An 18170-nucleotide genomic window follows, 5' to 3' on the forward strand; every position below is an offset into this window, starting at 1 on the left:
CAGTCCTTTGTACTCAAAGCAGGACCAAGCACTCTCTCTAGATCATCCTAGACAGATGGAGATATTTAAAGAGCAGGTTAGATATCCAATGATGGAGATTCCACAAGCTCCTTAGGTAATTTATGTCAAGTTGATATCACGAATCAAGTTTTCACAGTGGCATTATAAACCTCTTAAAAATAAAGGTTAATCATGAAAAAGAACAGCTGCTGCTACGGGTTTTAGAGCAGACAAGCTCTCCACAATATCTCTAATGCTTTTAAAAAGTAAGGCTACAATTTAATATTACCAAGTCAATGGAAATGCAAGAGATTGGGCTCAGCGATCCAAATTATCTGTTGAGTCCAGTCCTGTGCAATCACAGTCAGTACACTCAAACACCCTCCATATTGGCGTAACGATGAAAATCTTTTGTCTGAATAGTAACAGAGAGGTAACCCTCTGTCTGTACTCCAACAAAACAAAGGAACAGAAACATAGCACTTTAAAGACTAAAAAATGATTTATTTGGTGATGAGCTTTCATGGGACACAAGTGGGTCTGTCCCACGAAAGCTCATCACCAAATAAATCATTTTGTAAATCTTTAGTCGGTTATTTAAGAGTCAGACTGATTAGCAGGAGGTTCCTTTTGTCATCAAAACAAAAAGCAGTAAAGTAGCACTTTAAAGACTAGCAAAAAGGTTATTAGGTGAGCTTTTGTGGGACAGACCCACTTCTTCAGACCATAGCCAGACCAGAACAGACTCAATATTTAAGGCACAGAGAACCAAAAACAGTAAGCAAGGAGGACAAATCAGAAAAGAGATAATCAAGGTGAGCAAATCAGAGAGTGGAGGGGGGGGGGGGGAAGAAGGTCAATCTAATTCTTGACCTTCCCCTCCACACTCTGATTTGCTCACCTTGATTATCTTTTTTCTGATTTGTCCTCCTTGCTTACTGTTTTTGGTTCTCTGTGCCTTAAATATTGAGTCTGTTCTGGTCTGGCTATGGTCTGAAGAAGTGGGTCTGTCCCACAAAAGCTCACCTAATAAACCTTTTTGCTAGTCTTTAAAGTGCTACTTGACTGCTTTTTGTTTTGATAGCGTATAGACTAGCACGGCTTCCTCTGTTACTATACAAATCAAATATTTACAGTGATGAAGAGTTGTTCTGTTACACAGCCAGGTAAGAAGAGAGACATATATTAGGTAAGAATTCATACTAACAAAGCTATTTGAAAGTAGGCTGGTGGTACTGGAACAAGCTAGTTTGTTCTACTTTTAAAATCCTACTTTGCAAGGTCTTTCAGAAAAGAATGTGTGTTGCATTTTCCCTATTAGCATTCTTATCTCAAAGCTGAATCACCAGGAACTCACTTTCATTTAAAGCTTTCAGCTTTATTCAAAATCTACATTCCCTTTCAGATTATACCGGTACTAAATAAAGGATATTGAAAATATGAGGCCAAGTTCTGGGTTGCAAAGGTGAAACTAGGGAGGAGTTTTGAAGACTGACATTTTAGAGGGAAGCAAAATAGCACAATTCAAGGTTGCAAGATGATCTTACAGCACGTTCCTCCTCCATTCCACTAGAAAGCAAACACTTGACTGCTTTTTGTTTTGATAGTGTATAGACTAGCACAGCTTCCTCTCTGTTACCATAGAACTGTTTAGGAGTTGTGTTGCAGCTATCTACAGAAGACAAGTATTTAAGATGCTTTTATTTTCAGTTATAAATTTAGCACTTAGATTTACTTGTATACGATCTACAGAGGGCTGAGAGCACAACTCTCCCCATCTTGCTCTTAATGGAAAGGCACTCAAGTTTTACAAGTGAGCATGATGGCTCAATATCAAGACCTCTTTAAAAACATACCTCTGGTGTGTGAAGCTCAGACACTGAGTTGAGTTGCAGAATTGCAGGTCAATTTGCACATCTAATTTAGTCAAATGAGAATTCTGCTGTGTATTCTGCTGATAAACAGACACTGAGAAGATTTAATAATTTCTTCATTTAATAAGAGAATTATTTTCACTACATGGTATTGTACACTGTCCTCTGTTCAAAAAACATACAATTTTGTTTTTAAAAACCAACAAGAGACTTAAGATTTGTATAAACTGGTGAACAAAATTAACTTCGGTGTTGGCTGGCTTATCAAGTTATTTTCTAGTCCTCTTTGTGGAATAAGTCTTCAGGCCAGAAATGAACAAATTCCCAGGCAGATCTAGAACCATTCCCACAAGTTACAGGTTTCTGGAACTGGCTATCACAGTACATATGCAACTGTAAGAAGGTTCACTCAACAGAATGTATTGAAATTGTACAAAAAGTTGTTTACCTTTAACAGCACAAACAGCACTGCATTACTACTTGCTATTTAAAGTCAAAAACATCCTTTTATCTCCAAGAGAAAGGCATGAATGTAAAGCCCTGCCTACTCATCTTGGTGGGTTGTTCAGATACAGCTTTCCGAACAGAAACTTTGGCTTCAGGAAAAAGAGACGCAAACACTTAAAATAATGGCTTTAATTTTCATTTAAAGCATATGGGAGGGGACATGTGCTTTAATTAAATATACATCATACCAACAATGCTGGTCAGGTTGAGGGTTATTTCTTATGTTGACAGCAACAACACTAATGTGTACATAAGACATTAAAAAGAAAAGCAATCCCTTTAAAACAAATTTTAAAGTAAAAAAAGTTCACAGTGGTTTGTATAAACAGTATGTAATTTCTGACAGTAACAAATTTCTAGTTTCATAGCACGCTTGTGCCCTCTTTAGTTCCTAAAGAAAAGAAGCATTTACACTACTCATTGTACAGATTCAAAAAAGTCAGTTGTACAATTACCCATAGTGACAGGTAAGATGCTGTGGAGTGTACAGCTGTAACACCAACATAAGGGAAGTTTCAAAAAACTCTTCTTGGGAAGGGAGAAAAGTCTTTCATTTGCTGTTACAACCAGCAAATTCCATTCATTAAATCAAAATAAAAACCACAAACACGTTACCTATTTTGAGCAAGCTGAACAGTACACGTTACGGTTTTAAAAATGGAGGTTATATACTATAATACAAGTCCCAGCTCGGCAGTACCAAAATTACTATTTCTTCGCTTGTTTTGTAATCATACCCCTTGGTGGCGTTACAGGTCTGCTAGCATTAGGCTTCTTTTTTTCTGCAGGTTTCAAAATCTGAAAAAAGACAATTCAGTCATTTACTATGGTGATTTAGCCAGCAAATAACTAGCAAATCTGATAATTTACTTGTAAAAATAGGATACTGGTGACCACGACCAGTAAAGTCAGCCAGCAGTTCTGCATCCTCGATGCTAGGAGTAGCGTACTTCCTTTCCACCGAATAGTTACACTAGTACTAGACCAGATCTGGAATCACATGGCAATAAGGAAACAGATCCAACTTCATTTGGAAAAATTTACTTTAAAAGGTAGATTCTTTACAGGTAAAGAGACGTGTGCTCTATTTCAGGGGTGCACAAAATGGGGTGGGGGGATGAGTCCCCAGGGGGCTGGGGCATGAAATTTCATAACAGGGGCACAGAACGTTTGGCTGCTGGGTCTCAGGCTCATCCATCTCGTTGAAATATGTTACTGTTATGTATGCACATTTGCAGTTACATACTGATCGATACAGTTTTTACATTCTACACACTCTTCTCACATTTGCCGGAAGGATTCTTTTCCCCATAAAAACAAAACTGAAATATCTGTCAGTTTGGATTACACCAGACAGGTTGGGGGGGCGGTCCTGCTAACTGCAAGGACAAGGAGTGGCACTTGACAGAAAAAATTCGCTCACCCCTGCTGTGCTTTATGCCAACGTGGACAGTAGCCTCAATATTTTGAGAAGCAAATGAGGTTACGTCTACACTACAATGTAAATTAGGTTTTATTAAAATTGATTTTATAACGCTGTGTTTTATAAAATTCAAATTTGACTATCCTCACCTCCCCACAAAGTTGAGTTATACTGCCACACTCCATCGTCAAAACATTGACTGCTGCAGCAGTACACTGCAAGAACCCATCCCATAGTTCCCCTCAGCCATGTAGCATTCTGGGTGTTTTTGCTGATACAGTACAGGGGGTGGGGGGAAATCGCCCCGCAAGTGGTTGTGGGTATGTGACATCTTCCCACATTGCATTGCTCTCACTCCCTCCTGTGGAAACCAAATGGCCATTTTTCCCCAGAGTGAAAGTAGTAAAAGTAGGGAATCTTAGGCAAAGGTAAACCAAATAGGCTGGCTTCAGAAGGTATAGTGCACCAGGCAGGGGGTCTGTCATACTGCCCTGGGATCACCCAGGAGTCTCATCTCAGCTGGCGCTCCAGCCACTTTCCACCCTGCCACCTTGAATCCAGAAACATCCTCCAGGAAGATATTCCAGCTTGAAGAAAAAGAATAGTAAAGTTGAGGGAAAAAAAAAGCTTGTGATGCAGGATGTTTGGTTTACTACTTCACTGTACAGATGTGTGCAACACTGGAGATGGGGTTCCCCAAATTTCCACATGCATGAATGACTGTCTCCTGGGATCACGCAGGTGTCTGTGCCATCTTAACGCCCTCCTGCCACCCGCCAAAAGCACCCCTACCTGGGCAGAATGGTATGGCTTCTACCTGATAAGCCAACTAGCACTCCAGGCATAGGACTGCATATCTGCCCCCCATTCTATTAGGGGTGTCGTGAGGCATGGAGGTGTCTGTTGAAGGGCCAGCTGACAAGGACCCTTCATTGTGTTGCTCAAGTGGGGCGGGAAGGTGGCAGCTCTGACTGACTGTGTGGTGTTTGCTCCCCCCATTCCATTAGGTGGGTGTCAGGGGGTTGGGAGGAGGGTTGTCACTTGAAGGACCAGGTGAAATGCTCCCTTGCCCCCAGGACAGCAAGCCCCCAAAATCTTTGCCTGGGGGAGAGGGGGGAGGAAGACTCCCCCTCCCCCAGCAACAGCAAACCCTGCTAATCTTTCCCACCTTTGAAGCCCTCCCCTTGTGCAAGCCAGAACACAGTGCTGTCTGGCAGCATGGTCCACATTGGACAGCAGATAATTTGTTCATTGGCTTGGGGGCTAGCCACGTGATGTGGCTGGGCATGGAAAGACCCCAACTGCACAGCACCTCCGGGGGAGGTGGAGGGAAGGCCTGCCGCACACAAATGTAAACCACAGAAAAGTTTCTTGGCCTCTCACACAAGCATGACCCCCAACGTGGTGTGGTGGGGTAAGGGCTGGCACCAGCGCCAGAAAGAAAATTCAACTGCTCGTCTTAGAGAGGTAGAGAGAGAACCATGAACTCCATGTTGGGGCTGTTTTTAAATGGGTAGAGTGCTCACCATGCTGATAATAACGAAAGAAGTTTTTCAGCCTCACACACAACCATGACCCCAAAGGCTGGCCGCCAGAGGCTTCTTGGTGCCAAAGTTCAAATTTGCAGGCTCTCTGTCACCTAATTTCTGTGCACCTGGAGAGCAGCAGAGGTGAAAGTGGCCAGAATGGACAATCATGGGGTATTATGGGATACATATGGGACACCTCTGAAGGCTAATAAAGTTGATTTAAAGACATGGTGTTTCCACGCTAGCCTTAATTCAAACTCGTCGCTATGCCGAGTCACTTTCAACGATGTTATCTAGACCTTACTGCTTCCTTTAAAAAATACACACACACACACACACACACACTTATGGTATTTACAGCGAAGACACTGACACTGTAAAATTGAGCTAACTGCCTTAAGTTCAATTTTATCATTTAGTGCACACGTACCCTGAGTGACTGAACTGACACTTTCCAGACACCTTCTTTACATCTGTAAAAATCTGCTGTGAGAACTGTTTCTACAACAGTAATTTTTAAAAGAGCAAATTCACTAAAAAGGGGAAAAATCTTAATATACTGTACCTGAAAAGAGCACATTAGAGTTTCGTCCACACTCATCATGGCACCAGCGTTGTCAAATTCTCCACAGTAATTTGGGGCAGAAAACAGAGTTACCAATTGCCTTTTTGCAAAGAACTCATACCCATCTTCAACCACCTTTAATAGAAAAATAGCTCTATTAGAGTGGAACACTTTCTCACTGCAGTCACTTAATACTTTTCACATGGCATGCATTTAAGTTAGCCCCAACAAGCCCAGTGAGATGTTATAGCTATCTAGCAGACAGAGTTATGGAAGAATCATTTAAGTCTCCAGACAGTGGTACCTAATTAAATCAATCAAAACAGAATTAAGAATGAATACAGGGCCCCCGATGACCTGTGCTCCAACCAGAATACAAGGGTTAAAATCAAGTAAGTTACAGGCCCCATCCTGCAGTGTAAATCTATTAGCAATGAAGCTAATGGAATTCTGCAGGTGTACAGGGAATGCCAATGGAAGATCAGGGCCATGGACTGTACTTGTAAAATTAAAAATACCTGATGAGCTCTACATATAAGATCCAAATCATGTTTGTGGAGAAACTTTGCAACCACTTCAGCACCAAATGTGAAGGACACGCCTCTGTCATTTTCGCCCCATCCTAAGACATCTTTGTCAGGGTCAGACCACAACAGATCACAAAGAAGACCTTGATCTGGCACATCAGTGGGGCGCATAATTCGTCGAATCTGTTCCATTGACTGAAGATCTGGTGACAAGCCTGTTAGGAGTTTTACAGTGCATAAATGGTTAGTGGTTTACTCAAAAGATGGTCCACACATTAATATTCCAACTCCCCTATTAAGGGGCCCAAAATCCTTAAAGTGCATAATGTTGATTTGCTAGTGGCAACAGATTTCTATAAAAGCTTTTATGGCAATTCTTGATTTTTATCCAATTGTAAAAGCTTTCTATAGCAGGCTGGTCTGGGGGCCCAAAGCCAGGCAGGTCCATGACAAGGCCCCTTTAAGGAAAAGAGTGCCAAGCAAGCTGGCAAATGAGGACCACACGTCATATACGTAAACTACCTCTTGAAAATAAAAATGGGGGTTGGCAGGAGAGGGGCAGAAGGACTAAGCTGTGCTTCAGGCACTCAGGCTAAACAAGAGGGCAATGAAACCTCTTAACTAAGGGAAAGGAATTAAAAGGTCTACAAACATGAACTGGCAGCCCCAAGATGGGCAGATTAGACTCCAAGAACAGGAATACAGTAAACCCCCCCCACCCCCCCAGATATGCACGATTTCAACTTGTGCTTAACTTGGTTCATGCGAGTTAAGATAAGTAAAAATCTTGGGAATCCCAGGGACTGGGGATTACAGCTCCTTCACCAGCTCCATGCTCCCCAAGCTGGGGGAAGCCCAGGGACAGCCACGGTGGCACGGTTTCTCCCCGGGCTTCCCTTAGCTGCGAGAGGCCATGCTGTCATGGTTGTCTGCCCACCTGACCTCCTCCAGCTGGCAGAAGCCAGGCTTAGGTCCCAGAGAAGTGGGGATCTGGGAACCAGGTGGCAGCCTGGCTCCCACCAACAGAGGGGAAGGCTAGTGCCCTCGGCAGTTTCCAGGCTCCCGTGAGTTGCATGAAAAATTTGACTTATGCAGGGGATTGCGAGAATGCAACCCCTGCGTAAGTCATGGGTCTACTGTATTTCTTTAAGTAACCCAGGCTGTACCTAAATTATGGGGAGGTTCAGGAGGGAACTGAGTGCAGTACAGTACTGTGAAGGGCAACACTGACAAAGATGTAAGCAACTTGTCTTCACACCTTTATGATTCAAAAGAAACAGCCTATTGTGAAAGTTCACTAAATATGCATATACAGATGAGAAAGGTCACTTATGCATTTTACAGACCTACAAAAAGCCATTCTTACTGAACAACATTTATTAACATCTACCAAGTGTACTTTTAAGATACACACTGAAAGACAATACTGGCAAGAAAGAATGTTGTACTTAGCTCATTCAGGCACAGTAACATTAAATAACAACATAGGGAGCTACTAAATTACTATAACACTAAATATTCATTAAATTTTTCACTAGTGTCTAGATAAGCTATTATTGCAAGTTATAGACATATAAAGAGCTGCAATATACATCACAGCTGTGATAGTTGGACAGTTTTGTACATTAGATACATTAGGTTTCTGAAGTGGTATAAAACCACTTTTTAAAAAGCTAACATGAGTAACCTTCAAAAGCGTAAGGCTGACTTTCAGGCATAGGCTAACCCCATGGTATACCCAGGGAAGTACACAACGACTAAGAACGTATTGTTCTTAGAATCTATAGAAGTCTGAGGCAGCAATAGGCAACAGAATACTGAGTGGACCTCGAGTGACCCTTCTTCGCCTCGGTGGGTTGCAGCAGCCTGCAGCCCACTGGGATTCCACCTGTGGTCCTGCAGACCCCTCTCCCCCCACATGCCTCTCACATGTGAGCTCCAAAGGACGCAGAGGAGCCAATGTATCACCTAATTTACACTCCATCCCCCGGGATTGGAACAGTGATAAACAGCTGATTTGCGTGGGTCAGTCAGTCTCTCTCCCCCCCCCTGTGGGCTACATGCAGCCTGTGGGCTGCTCACCACTACTGAGGCCATCTATTCTGCAAACTGCATAGGTTCTCTATGTAACAGAACAGGAAAAAAATCAGCCATATATTCCAAATGGTACTAAACTATTTGCTCAATTCAGAATTTCAGTGCTTTAAACCAACCCTAACTGGGTTGCAGCAAGTTCCAGAGCTGCTTTTTTATTTAAGCTTATCCTTCAACATCCAGCTCAATCACCATGAACTGAGCCCTCCATATCCTCCCTCCCTCCCATTGGAAGACAGGTATTACAGAATGTCACCAACCAGGATTAAGTCAACAGGTAGTCATTTTCCTGCTATGCAAAATGCATAAACAAACATGAAGTAGCATACCTGGCGTTAAGAGATCAGCAATCACTTGCTTAATAACACTACATACCTCCATGACAGCAGAATATTTTTTCATCTACAATAGCTGCAATTGGTAAACAATTAAAACAGTCAGTGAAAGTTTTCCACAGCTTAATGTTATATCTTCTTTTACCTACGAGACAGTTGTAGGGAAAAAAGTTAGTATGGTCTCTGAAAACTAGAAAGTATCTAAAAATGCTAATATTGCTGTCAACTTTGCCAAGGTGTAGAAATACAAAATTAGCTGCTTTTAGACGTAATGCATTTTATTGTGGATGGAAAAGGTTTTAGATATCAAAGGCTACATCTATACTTGCATCCCTCTTTTGAAACAGGAATGCAAATGAGGGAAATCGAAACACAAATGAGGCACTGATTTGCCTATATCATGCTTTATTTGTGCACTTTTTTTTGGAAGAGAGATTCATTCAAAAGAAAAAACAAACAAACAAACAAACAAACAAAACATACATTGTAGACCGGGCTCTTTCAAAAAATTCCACCTTTGAAAGAACCCTTCTTCCTATTTTGTTTCAGGTCTCTCTTCAAAATCCAGATGGAGGAGAAAATCCAGCTAACAAAGGTGGCATCTATCTTGTAGGCTTTAACTAAACAGATCGCTTGCCCAAGTTATGGAAGATCCAGGGTCAACTCCCCTGTCTTCTGTCAGGGTAGAGGATTTGTAAGGCGGATTCTTTAATGAGTGAGCTATGAGATTATTCTCATGTAGACCCTCTGTCATCTTATTCCACATCAGGGGAAAAGCAACTGGAACTGAAGTGGGGAGACCTGAACCTGGGTTTCCCTCATTCCAGGTTAGTGCCCTGGGCTAAAAGTTAAGTGAGTAGCAGCAGCAGACGTGTTAAATTATATCATTGCTTAAATACATTTCGTATGGCTATAGCATACCCTACCAGTTAAGGAAAAGCATCAAATTTAGTGTATGGGGGAGGGGAGAAGGGTAAAAGCTCAACCTTTTTCGTTATTTTCCTAAATAAAGTATAGGCACAAACATGATTAAAGTAGAATAATTTAAAGCAATGTTTCCTGCTTAGTGATTTAAATTAATCCACATGGGTTTGTTTACATTACTGCCTCATACTGCTTCATTATTCAGGTCCTCCTGAAAAGAGAACACAAGGGGCAGCTATTTCTTACACAAATCTTTTATTTATTAGCTGGTAGGTGGAGCATAAGATCTCCAAAGGATTTACAATGTAATTATACACACAAGTTTTACACTTCAGAGAAAAGGGTGCCTTTTCATGCAATTTAGAATTTCTATCTTATACAAGATTAAACAGGCATACAATTTGAAATTTTAACAGGTGTATAGCAATGATCAAATAGGAATAAATTATTCCAGTCATTGTATACATTGCTCTATTTTGATAATCAGACAATTCTGGTTATTGAGAGCACCAGTTTCACCTGCCAAAACAAGCAACCTGATCTTCGCAAGAGAGAAGCTGTAAGTTAGTAAACAGTTCAAATAAAACCAGAGACTGGAAGTGAATTTTTGTAAGCTAGTGTAAGTGCATAATAACCCTTCTCTTCCATCCACCAAAACCAAAAGTTACTTACATTCATCATAAAATCCATAAATTCTATTTATGCTGGCACATTCATGGTTCCCTCTGAGAAGGAAAAAATTCTCAGGATATTTGATTTTGTAGGCCAGTAAGAGACATATTGTTTCTAAAGATTGTTTTCCTCTATCAACGTAGTCACCAAGAAATAGATAGTTGCTTTCTGGTGGAAAGCCTCCATATTCAAAGAGTCGAAGTAAATCATAGTATTGTCCATGGATATCACCTTAAAAAACAGAGGCATTTATAAGGGGTACGTAAAGCAAGATCTTCGCTACAATCACTGATCAACTTACAAGCAAGAAAGATTTGAGAAAAGCTGTATCTATTTACATGAGTAAAACATGAAATACTGGAAAGCTATACGCTGCCCACCATAGATGTCTGAAGAATCAAACAGTCTATAACCTATTAGTATGAAAACACATACTGCTGAATGTGCATCAGCATTGTTGAAGCTACATAACCCAGCAAGAAGTTGTGCTGAATGATCAAAGAATTGCTGAATGTTCACACTATCCTCTCTCAACCCATAAGTTAGCACTCTGAGCCCATTCTTGCAGTCTTTTCTCAGGTAAGTGCCAATGTGAGTTTTGCTTGAGAAAAGATGCTATGATCAAGAGCCTTTATTTCACTCTTAATACCTCCAGATGGCATCCATCAGCAAGCTTTTAGTTTCAGAATGCTGCACATGTAAGAATTAGCAGGTCTCTTTGATATAAACCTTGAGTACCATTTATGGATGTGCTAAGGAAGTAACAAAGACTCTTCAAATCCTAGCTGCAAATGTGGCTAAGTAGTGAATGCTACTTTCACTGTTGGTCTCTTTCCTCCCCAACCCCTAACCCCCAAAACAGAACGTGCCCTACAATCCATACTTATCAAAACTACAGTAAACCCTTGCTTTTACAGATGCTGATTTGACCGACCTTGGGAAAAATGGACATCACCCCCCTCAAAAAAATAGTTTAGGGACTTACCACTGCCACCACCTGGAGGAGCTATTGCCTCCTCTGCTGGAGCCGCTACATCCTCCTTTCACCAGGAGTGCCCCAGTGGGAGGAGTTCACGGCATCTTGGGTGGTGGCTCCTCCAGCCCTGTGTGGCAGGCTCCAGCAGTTCCAGCCTGCTGAATTCCTTAGTTTTTATCCCCTTTTTTTTTTTTTTGGGGGGGGGGGGGGAGGGGGACGACAGGGGCTGGGGGGAGCCTGGAGGAGGTGGGTGGGTAGCAAACCCTTGTATTTAAATGGAAATTCTGATTTAAGGGATACCTCTCCCCCCATTAGTCTTAAATTAAGGCCTTACTGTACTATGTTTTAAACCAGCTGGAAAGTTATAAAATACAGATTACTCTAATTTAAGGTAATTTGTTCATCACCAATCTCAGAAAAGGATTTAATAAAAACTACCTTATGCAAGAAGTATTTAAAGAGAGAGGTAAGTATTCTTACTGGAGAGGCTTCTATTTGCCCTTCATTGCAAATATAAATTACTCAAACAGATTAGGAATTTATGCCCCAAACACCCAGCCATCACTTTTCACTACACACCTTGCCTGAAAATTAAAATCCACTCCTGGGGATCTGTTTCATCCCTAAGTTCCATCATGGCTATGCTGAGAGTAGGACTTTCTTCATACAAAGCCTTCTGTTCCAGGACTGCCCCCAACAAGTAGCCCATCTTTTTTTGTTTCAGCAGATTGAAGGTCAGAGGCGGAAGACCTCTTTCCATTCACAGGTCAGGTACAGTGTGGGCAAATGCACTCTACATCTCGCTCCACCAGCACACCTCAAAGCCAAGTTTCAGACTTATCTTTGTGACTGGGGTTTCTACTCCGAAACCCCCCCACTTTAACTTCTGTATGTTACCCTCTTCATTACTATTCTTTATATTAATTGGACATTGATTTGTTCACGTCCTTGTGCTACAGCCTGTTGTTCAGACCAGTTGATGTTTTGTGTAAATTCTATTGTAGTTACATTTAAAAGACCTATCAACAGGCATTAAGAAATTAAAGACTTCTGTAAAGAAATTTTCAAATTGTTGCCTGTTCACTAAAAGGGTTAGCTGACCAATACACAGAATCACAATACTTACCACAGATTTTAAGTGGGGCTTCAAGTTCTAGTAGAATAGGCTGACTGAGAAAGATTTCTCTGGATTTCAAGCACAGTCCTCTAATTTCATTCTCTTGGAGTTGGACATTTTTGCCTGGTTTAGAACCCCTTACTGTAGGAAGAAGTTAAAAATCGGTTATATGAATCAAATGACTTGCTAAGTGCCACCCTAATATCATACTGGAGTAGCCATTTAATTATGGAGTGAAATTAAGAACTCCATGACCTGAAGCTGACCTCTGGTAACTAAGGGAAAAACCAGTGACATTAGCTGAAATTTTAAAAACAGAAGTCTGACAAAGAGCCTCTGACTCAACATTCCCCCCCGTCAGTTTCAGTGTGTTCTGAATAGTATCACTGACAATTTCAAACACTTAGCATTCAGTATTACAAGAAGCTTGGTACTGTCCTGTAATTCAACATTAATTTTTATAAAACCAAAATGTATTTTAAAACATTTTAATTTTCAGAAATGGTCCTTAAGAGCACTTTATGTTAAAAAATCTTCTGTTTAATCATGGAATAGATGTAGCATAGGTAGGACCAGGAGAAGCTTCCGTGAACTAGTGGAATGATGGTTCTGAAAGTTTCAGGATAAAGCGAACTGCTCCAATTCATTTTGCTGATGAAAGATCATATACCTTCTGATTACTATTTAATAATAAACACCCAGCAACAACACTGCTTCATTCTATTAAGGCGATTTGCCAACTTCTTAACGCAATGCGAGAGTCCACCACCACCACTTCCAGTAGAGAACATTGATGTGAGAACAACTGGACATCTGGGTTCCATAAGGAAGCCAAGAACTCAAAATGCCTCTCCACAACAAGAAAAGAAAATTAATCCCCTCCTGAACCTGAGAGGCTTCATGGATATCAAGACTCCCGAACTCCTTATGCTATCAAAGATCCCAAAACCCATCCAAGTGTTATTTCTCCAGAATTCAAAGCCTCCAGACTTCTACAATGCAGTTACACATTTTCAATTAAAAGTCTCTAGATTTTAAAGAAAATATGTTGATTAAAAATAGACACCACAAATCACTGACTTACATTCTTAATTTTCAGTTTAGCTGAAGCAGTTATGCCATTTGGCAAGCTGATGTTTCATAAAAAGCACCACCATCACAAGTACTTTCAAATAATTTAGAAAACAGGAAATCCAGGAAGCTCCTGGCACTCAAGTGCCTAGAAACCCTTTATTTTCATTCTAAAGAGCAGAGGCTGTCAGGTGAAAGTAAAATTAAAAGCTGGCTCAAAGTTACAAGGCAAGGAGTGGAAAAAGTTGCAATTAAGAAGATTGCTTCCACGGTAAGCTCAGTTCTGCTCAGTTTTACTCTAGTCCCCTAATGGGGGAAGCCAGTCAGCTTAAATTTGTGCAAGTGACACACTAACCACTTGCTCAAATGTGGCCCAGCCAACCTCCATCATGACAAAGCAGCTGGACCAAACCTGTGTGGTGCTTTGACCCTATGCATGTCACAATGCCAAGATAAAAGACCTCAGCCTAGCCAGGCCTGTGGAGCTGGAGCCTTAGGAGCTGCTGCTACAGGGAGAATTTTGCTCCTCCAAATGTTTTTTAGATCTTAGCAACCAATCTTTGATGATCACTGTTAAAAGCCTTTGTTTCATTCTGAAGGAGAGTGACTCACTCAAAATTACAAAGTATTTAAAATACATTTGAGAGGGAATCTATTACAGACAGCAGATTTTCCTAGCCCTTCCATTTGGGCTTTTTGGCTACCCAATTGAAATTCCAGAGAAAAATCAAAATCTTCACTGTAATAAGAACAACCTCCACATCCCCTGCACCCCCCAAAAAAAGGGGGGGGGGCATGGAAGTGATTTTTTTGTTTGGTTTTCTCCTTAATCCTTTTACAATTGGGCTTCTCTATTTTCTTTTTCTTACTCTTACCCCACATGTCCCAGCCTCAGTTCTTTTCCTGCTTTTTCCCCTATCCTCTGCCCCTTCTGTTACAGACTTCTGGTATCAATACTGTCCTCAACCTTACACCTTAATATTTCAGCTGCTTTGCAGCTGCTGAAGCTCTGGGAGGGGAGAGAGGAGTGAGGACAGAAGGTGAAGTAACAGATTCATTGCACTCTGAAAGTGCTGGGAAGGAGGGGGAGGAATAGGAATGTGCAAGGCTCCACTGCAAGAGACTTGTGGCAGACAGGGAACATGCAGGGTGCAGGCAGAATCCCAGGGGGCCACATGCTGCCCACCACTGTTTAAAAAACTGGGACAAAATTAATGAGTAAAGAATAATACACACTGACCTGTATCTTTTTATTTTAAATAGAATAATTACAAGTTACTTCTCCAATGGCAATCTAGAGTGAAAGAAAAAAAATCTGCTCTTCTGAACCCACTGCATTTCAAAGTTAACTGTGTAAATACATTTTTACTGAAGCTAAATGGGGCACAATCACCCAAGACCCAAAGAGTGGCAGTGGTCGGTCTAAATACTAAGGACTTTAAAAAAAAAAAAAAAAAAAAAAAGTTTTAGATTTTAGTCATGTCTATGTTAGAAAATACTCATTACAGTAGCCAACAAGCATCACATGGTCACTCACTTTTCTAGTAGACATAGTGCTTGTTTTACACTTTGTAAACTAAGTCATACTGTTCTTTGACCCTAGCATCCAGTCCCTGCTCTTAAGTCTTATAATGAAGTCCAATTTCAAAAACAAACCACCACCCCCCGCACACACACACACACCCACCCTGCCCGTGTCATTACTGGAACACTGATTCTGTAGCCTTGAATACATTTAAAAAACCACATCTGTGTGACATCAACTGTCATACCAGGTACATTCTCAAATGGTGGTAGTAATGATTTAACCCCTAATAAAAACAAAAGTTTCAGCATAGGCTTGCCTACACTGGTGGATTAATAGTGTCAGTTGATGTCACAAGTAGCAATTTTTCCTAGCATAAAACAGGGCTGCAGAACCACTAATTTAGTTTTTTTAAAGTTCTGAAACTGAACTACAGTTCATCTTACCCAGCCTATTGACAAATGCATGCAATGCACTCCACAGCAGGTCAAGGTCACATCTTTAACAAGACCATCCCCCAAGAATTACAAATTCCACTATCTATAGTATTGTGCACAATTTCTGTAGCCCTGTTGGTCCTAGAATGACAAAGACAAGGTGGACCAACTTGTTGGCAATAGAGACAAGCCTGAGTATACAAAAAAAACTCCTAAGATCTATGAAGTGTATTTTTATCATCTTCAATATTATTCTGGATTGCCAAGGACATCACACACACCTTCAGACTCAGGAACCAGCCAAAACACTAAAGAAATCTATAGCCAGGCATTCACATACCACAGAGTATGCTCTCAGGAGATAATTTGGGATTCACACCCACCCACCTCCCCACTCCCCATGGAATAAGCCATTCAAATACCCTGAGAGAATCTGCTTTATGACAGAACTGAAACGCACACCAACCACATAGCCCTAGTTGTTCCCTACTTCTCATCACTGGAACTTACATGGGGTATGAAAACTACAGTCCATAATCAATGGGCAACTCCTCCTGAAACAAATATTTCCCAACCTCCATCTTCTCACCTTCAAACATTCTTCTACCTCTCACAGCTCATTATTAGAATCGAGGTCACCACAGACTTGGAAACCTAACCAAAGCAATACCAGAACCTATTCAAACCCACAGACCTCTCTCCACAAATACAACCAACACCACATGCCTGCCCGCCTCCCCCGCCCCCAAGATCCTTGGGTTATATGCATACCTACCACAACATATGGTATACCTCATCCTATGCACTAAATGTACCAGATAACCATTATGCTCTTGAGTTAACTCTCAGGGAAATTTTAAACAGAACACATCACCAGCAGGTGACCACTTTTCAAAAAGACATCACCCTGTGACTTAAGTCCTCCTCCCCAAAAGAAAACCCAGATGTTAATTTCAAAAGATAAGCCTGGGCGCTTAAATTTGTAAGTCTGCTTGATACTAAACATCATGGACTGTACAGGCACTGGTTAGTGGGTCACAGATCATTGTAAAAGAAACTATAACACCCCTATCCTAATCTAGCTGCCTTGCCCACGTTCCTTTCTCCTTTATGGGAGTATTTAACAGGCCACTTCACCTTGAATGAACCACTGAAAGTGTTAACAACTTATGATTGTCAACTCTTCCTTGTGTTTAGCTGCAACACTGAGGGCTTTCCTCTACTATGGTGTGGATCCATGCTGCGGTGATCCACTGGGGCCGGGCCTGCAACCTGTGATTCTGGAGTCATATGCAGCTCTTATGAGCAACTTATACCCTAAATAGCCAATGATACAGGATCTGAAAATGTTGGATAAATCCCCCTTTAATACATGCTGTGCATTGTGGGATATAATAGTGTATCTGTGTTTTTCACTGTGTTGCTAATAAGTCTTCATTTTGAAAAGGAAAAAGGAAACTTGGAGCATTCCTGCATTTTAAGAAAGAAAAATTAAAAACGTGAAAAAGTGGAGTTGGATTGGCTTCAAAAGAGGACAATTGAAGATGAAAACAATTTCCAACTGAATGGACCCAGTACATCATATTTACATTGAGTATGTCTGGGCTCCCTTTATGTCTCATTTGCAATGACTAATTTGCCAACAAAAATGCAATCTTGAGAAAATATGTAAAAAAATTGTGAATGTCGTGCTGTAAACATGAATTGCATTACAAATCATTGTGTGCGCTGTTCTTAAAAACACGTTACAAAAGGTATGGCTTGATGTTATTTCCAAAGGACTACTGTGTATTCACAAGTACTACATGTGGCTCTAAAATTACTGACGTGGGTTTTTTTTTTTTGTTTTTTTTTTTAAACTCAATTTGAAAAAAAATGCCTTTTCTTGCTATTTTGCTTGCTAACCCCTGTGGTCGGGGTGTGTGTGTGTGTGACAACAATTAAATAAGTCTAGTGAAAACACTAAAAAAACCCAACCACCAGTCTCAGATCAACTCTAGTACTCCCTCAGAACAAGATGATGGGAGAGTTTTTTCTGTTGACCCAGCACAGTGAAGACCCCCAGGTAAGCAAATCAAAGCAACATCAATTTGAGTTACACTAATGTAACTCAAAATTGTGTAATCTTTCATCAACCTCACCCTGTAGTACAGGCATGCCCTAAGTATGTTTCCCAGACCCAGGAGTTCTATGTAAGCTCAAAAGCACATCTCTCTCACCAACAAAGTTAACTGAATAAAAGATGACCTCATCCATTATCCCTCTCTAATATCCTGGGACCAACAAGGCTATAACATTGCATAGCTGTAACATTAGCACACATCATTGACGTTACATGGAATCACTGGAACTGCTACTAAATTTCAAGTGTTCCATTAGAAGCAAGTAATGAAGCATGGAAGTGAAAGTTAAATCTTTATTTCATAACAGTTTATTGCTTATGAAGCTACTGAGCCATATAGCAATTTTCCAAATGCTTTCCGAGCTCAGCAAGTTATCCAAAAATGCCACATATCCAGAAGCAAAGAAAGGAAACGTAGAGAAAAAACGTGATCAAAGTTAATTGCATTATAAGAGGCAAAAAAAATTAACAA

The 18170-nt window shown here is 40.8% G+C and overlaps 1 protein-coding gene across 2 annotated transcripts in view; it reads right to left on the reverse strand.

Moving 5' to 3' along the window:
- Nucleotides 1-2495: 2495 nt before the first annotated feature.
- Nucleotides 2496-18170, reverse strand: part of PPP1CC (protein phosphatase 1 catalytic subunit gamma) — a 32526-nt gene continuing 16851 nt past the window's right edge. Inside the window, exons 2-7 of one of the 2 annotated variants that reach the window (XM_075012539.1) lie at nucleotides 12553-12684; nucleotides 10451-10681; nucleotides 8895-8930; nucleotides 6417-6640; nucleotides 5899-6033; nucleotides 2496-3179 (exon numbers count right to left, since the gene is read on the reverse strand). In XM_075012539.1, the coding sequence (XP_074868640.1) occupies nucleotides 3090-3179; nucleotides 5899-6033; nucleotides 6417-6640; nucleotides 8895-8930; nucleotides 10451-10681; nucleotides 12553-12684 (848 nt within the window). In that variant the 3' untranslated portion in view covers nucleotides 2496-3089. Of the gene's footprint in view, nucleotides 3180-5898; nucleotides 6034-6416; nucleotides 6641-8894; nucleotides 9000-10450; nucleotides 10682-12552; nucleotides 12685-18170 lie in introns of both variants that reach the window. The other variant, XM_075012538.1, reaches the window with a different exon arrangement.

Source organism: Carettochelys insculpta, chromosome 18 (genome assembly GCF_033958435.1).
Source record: "Carettochelys insculpta isolate YL-2023 chromosome 18, ASM3395843v1, whole genome shotgun sequence".
Lineage (NCBI taxonomy): Eukaryota > Metazoa > Chordata > Testudines > Carettochelyidae > Carettochelys > Carettochelys insculpta.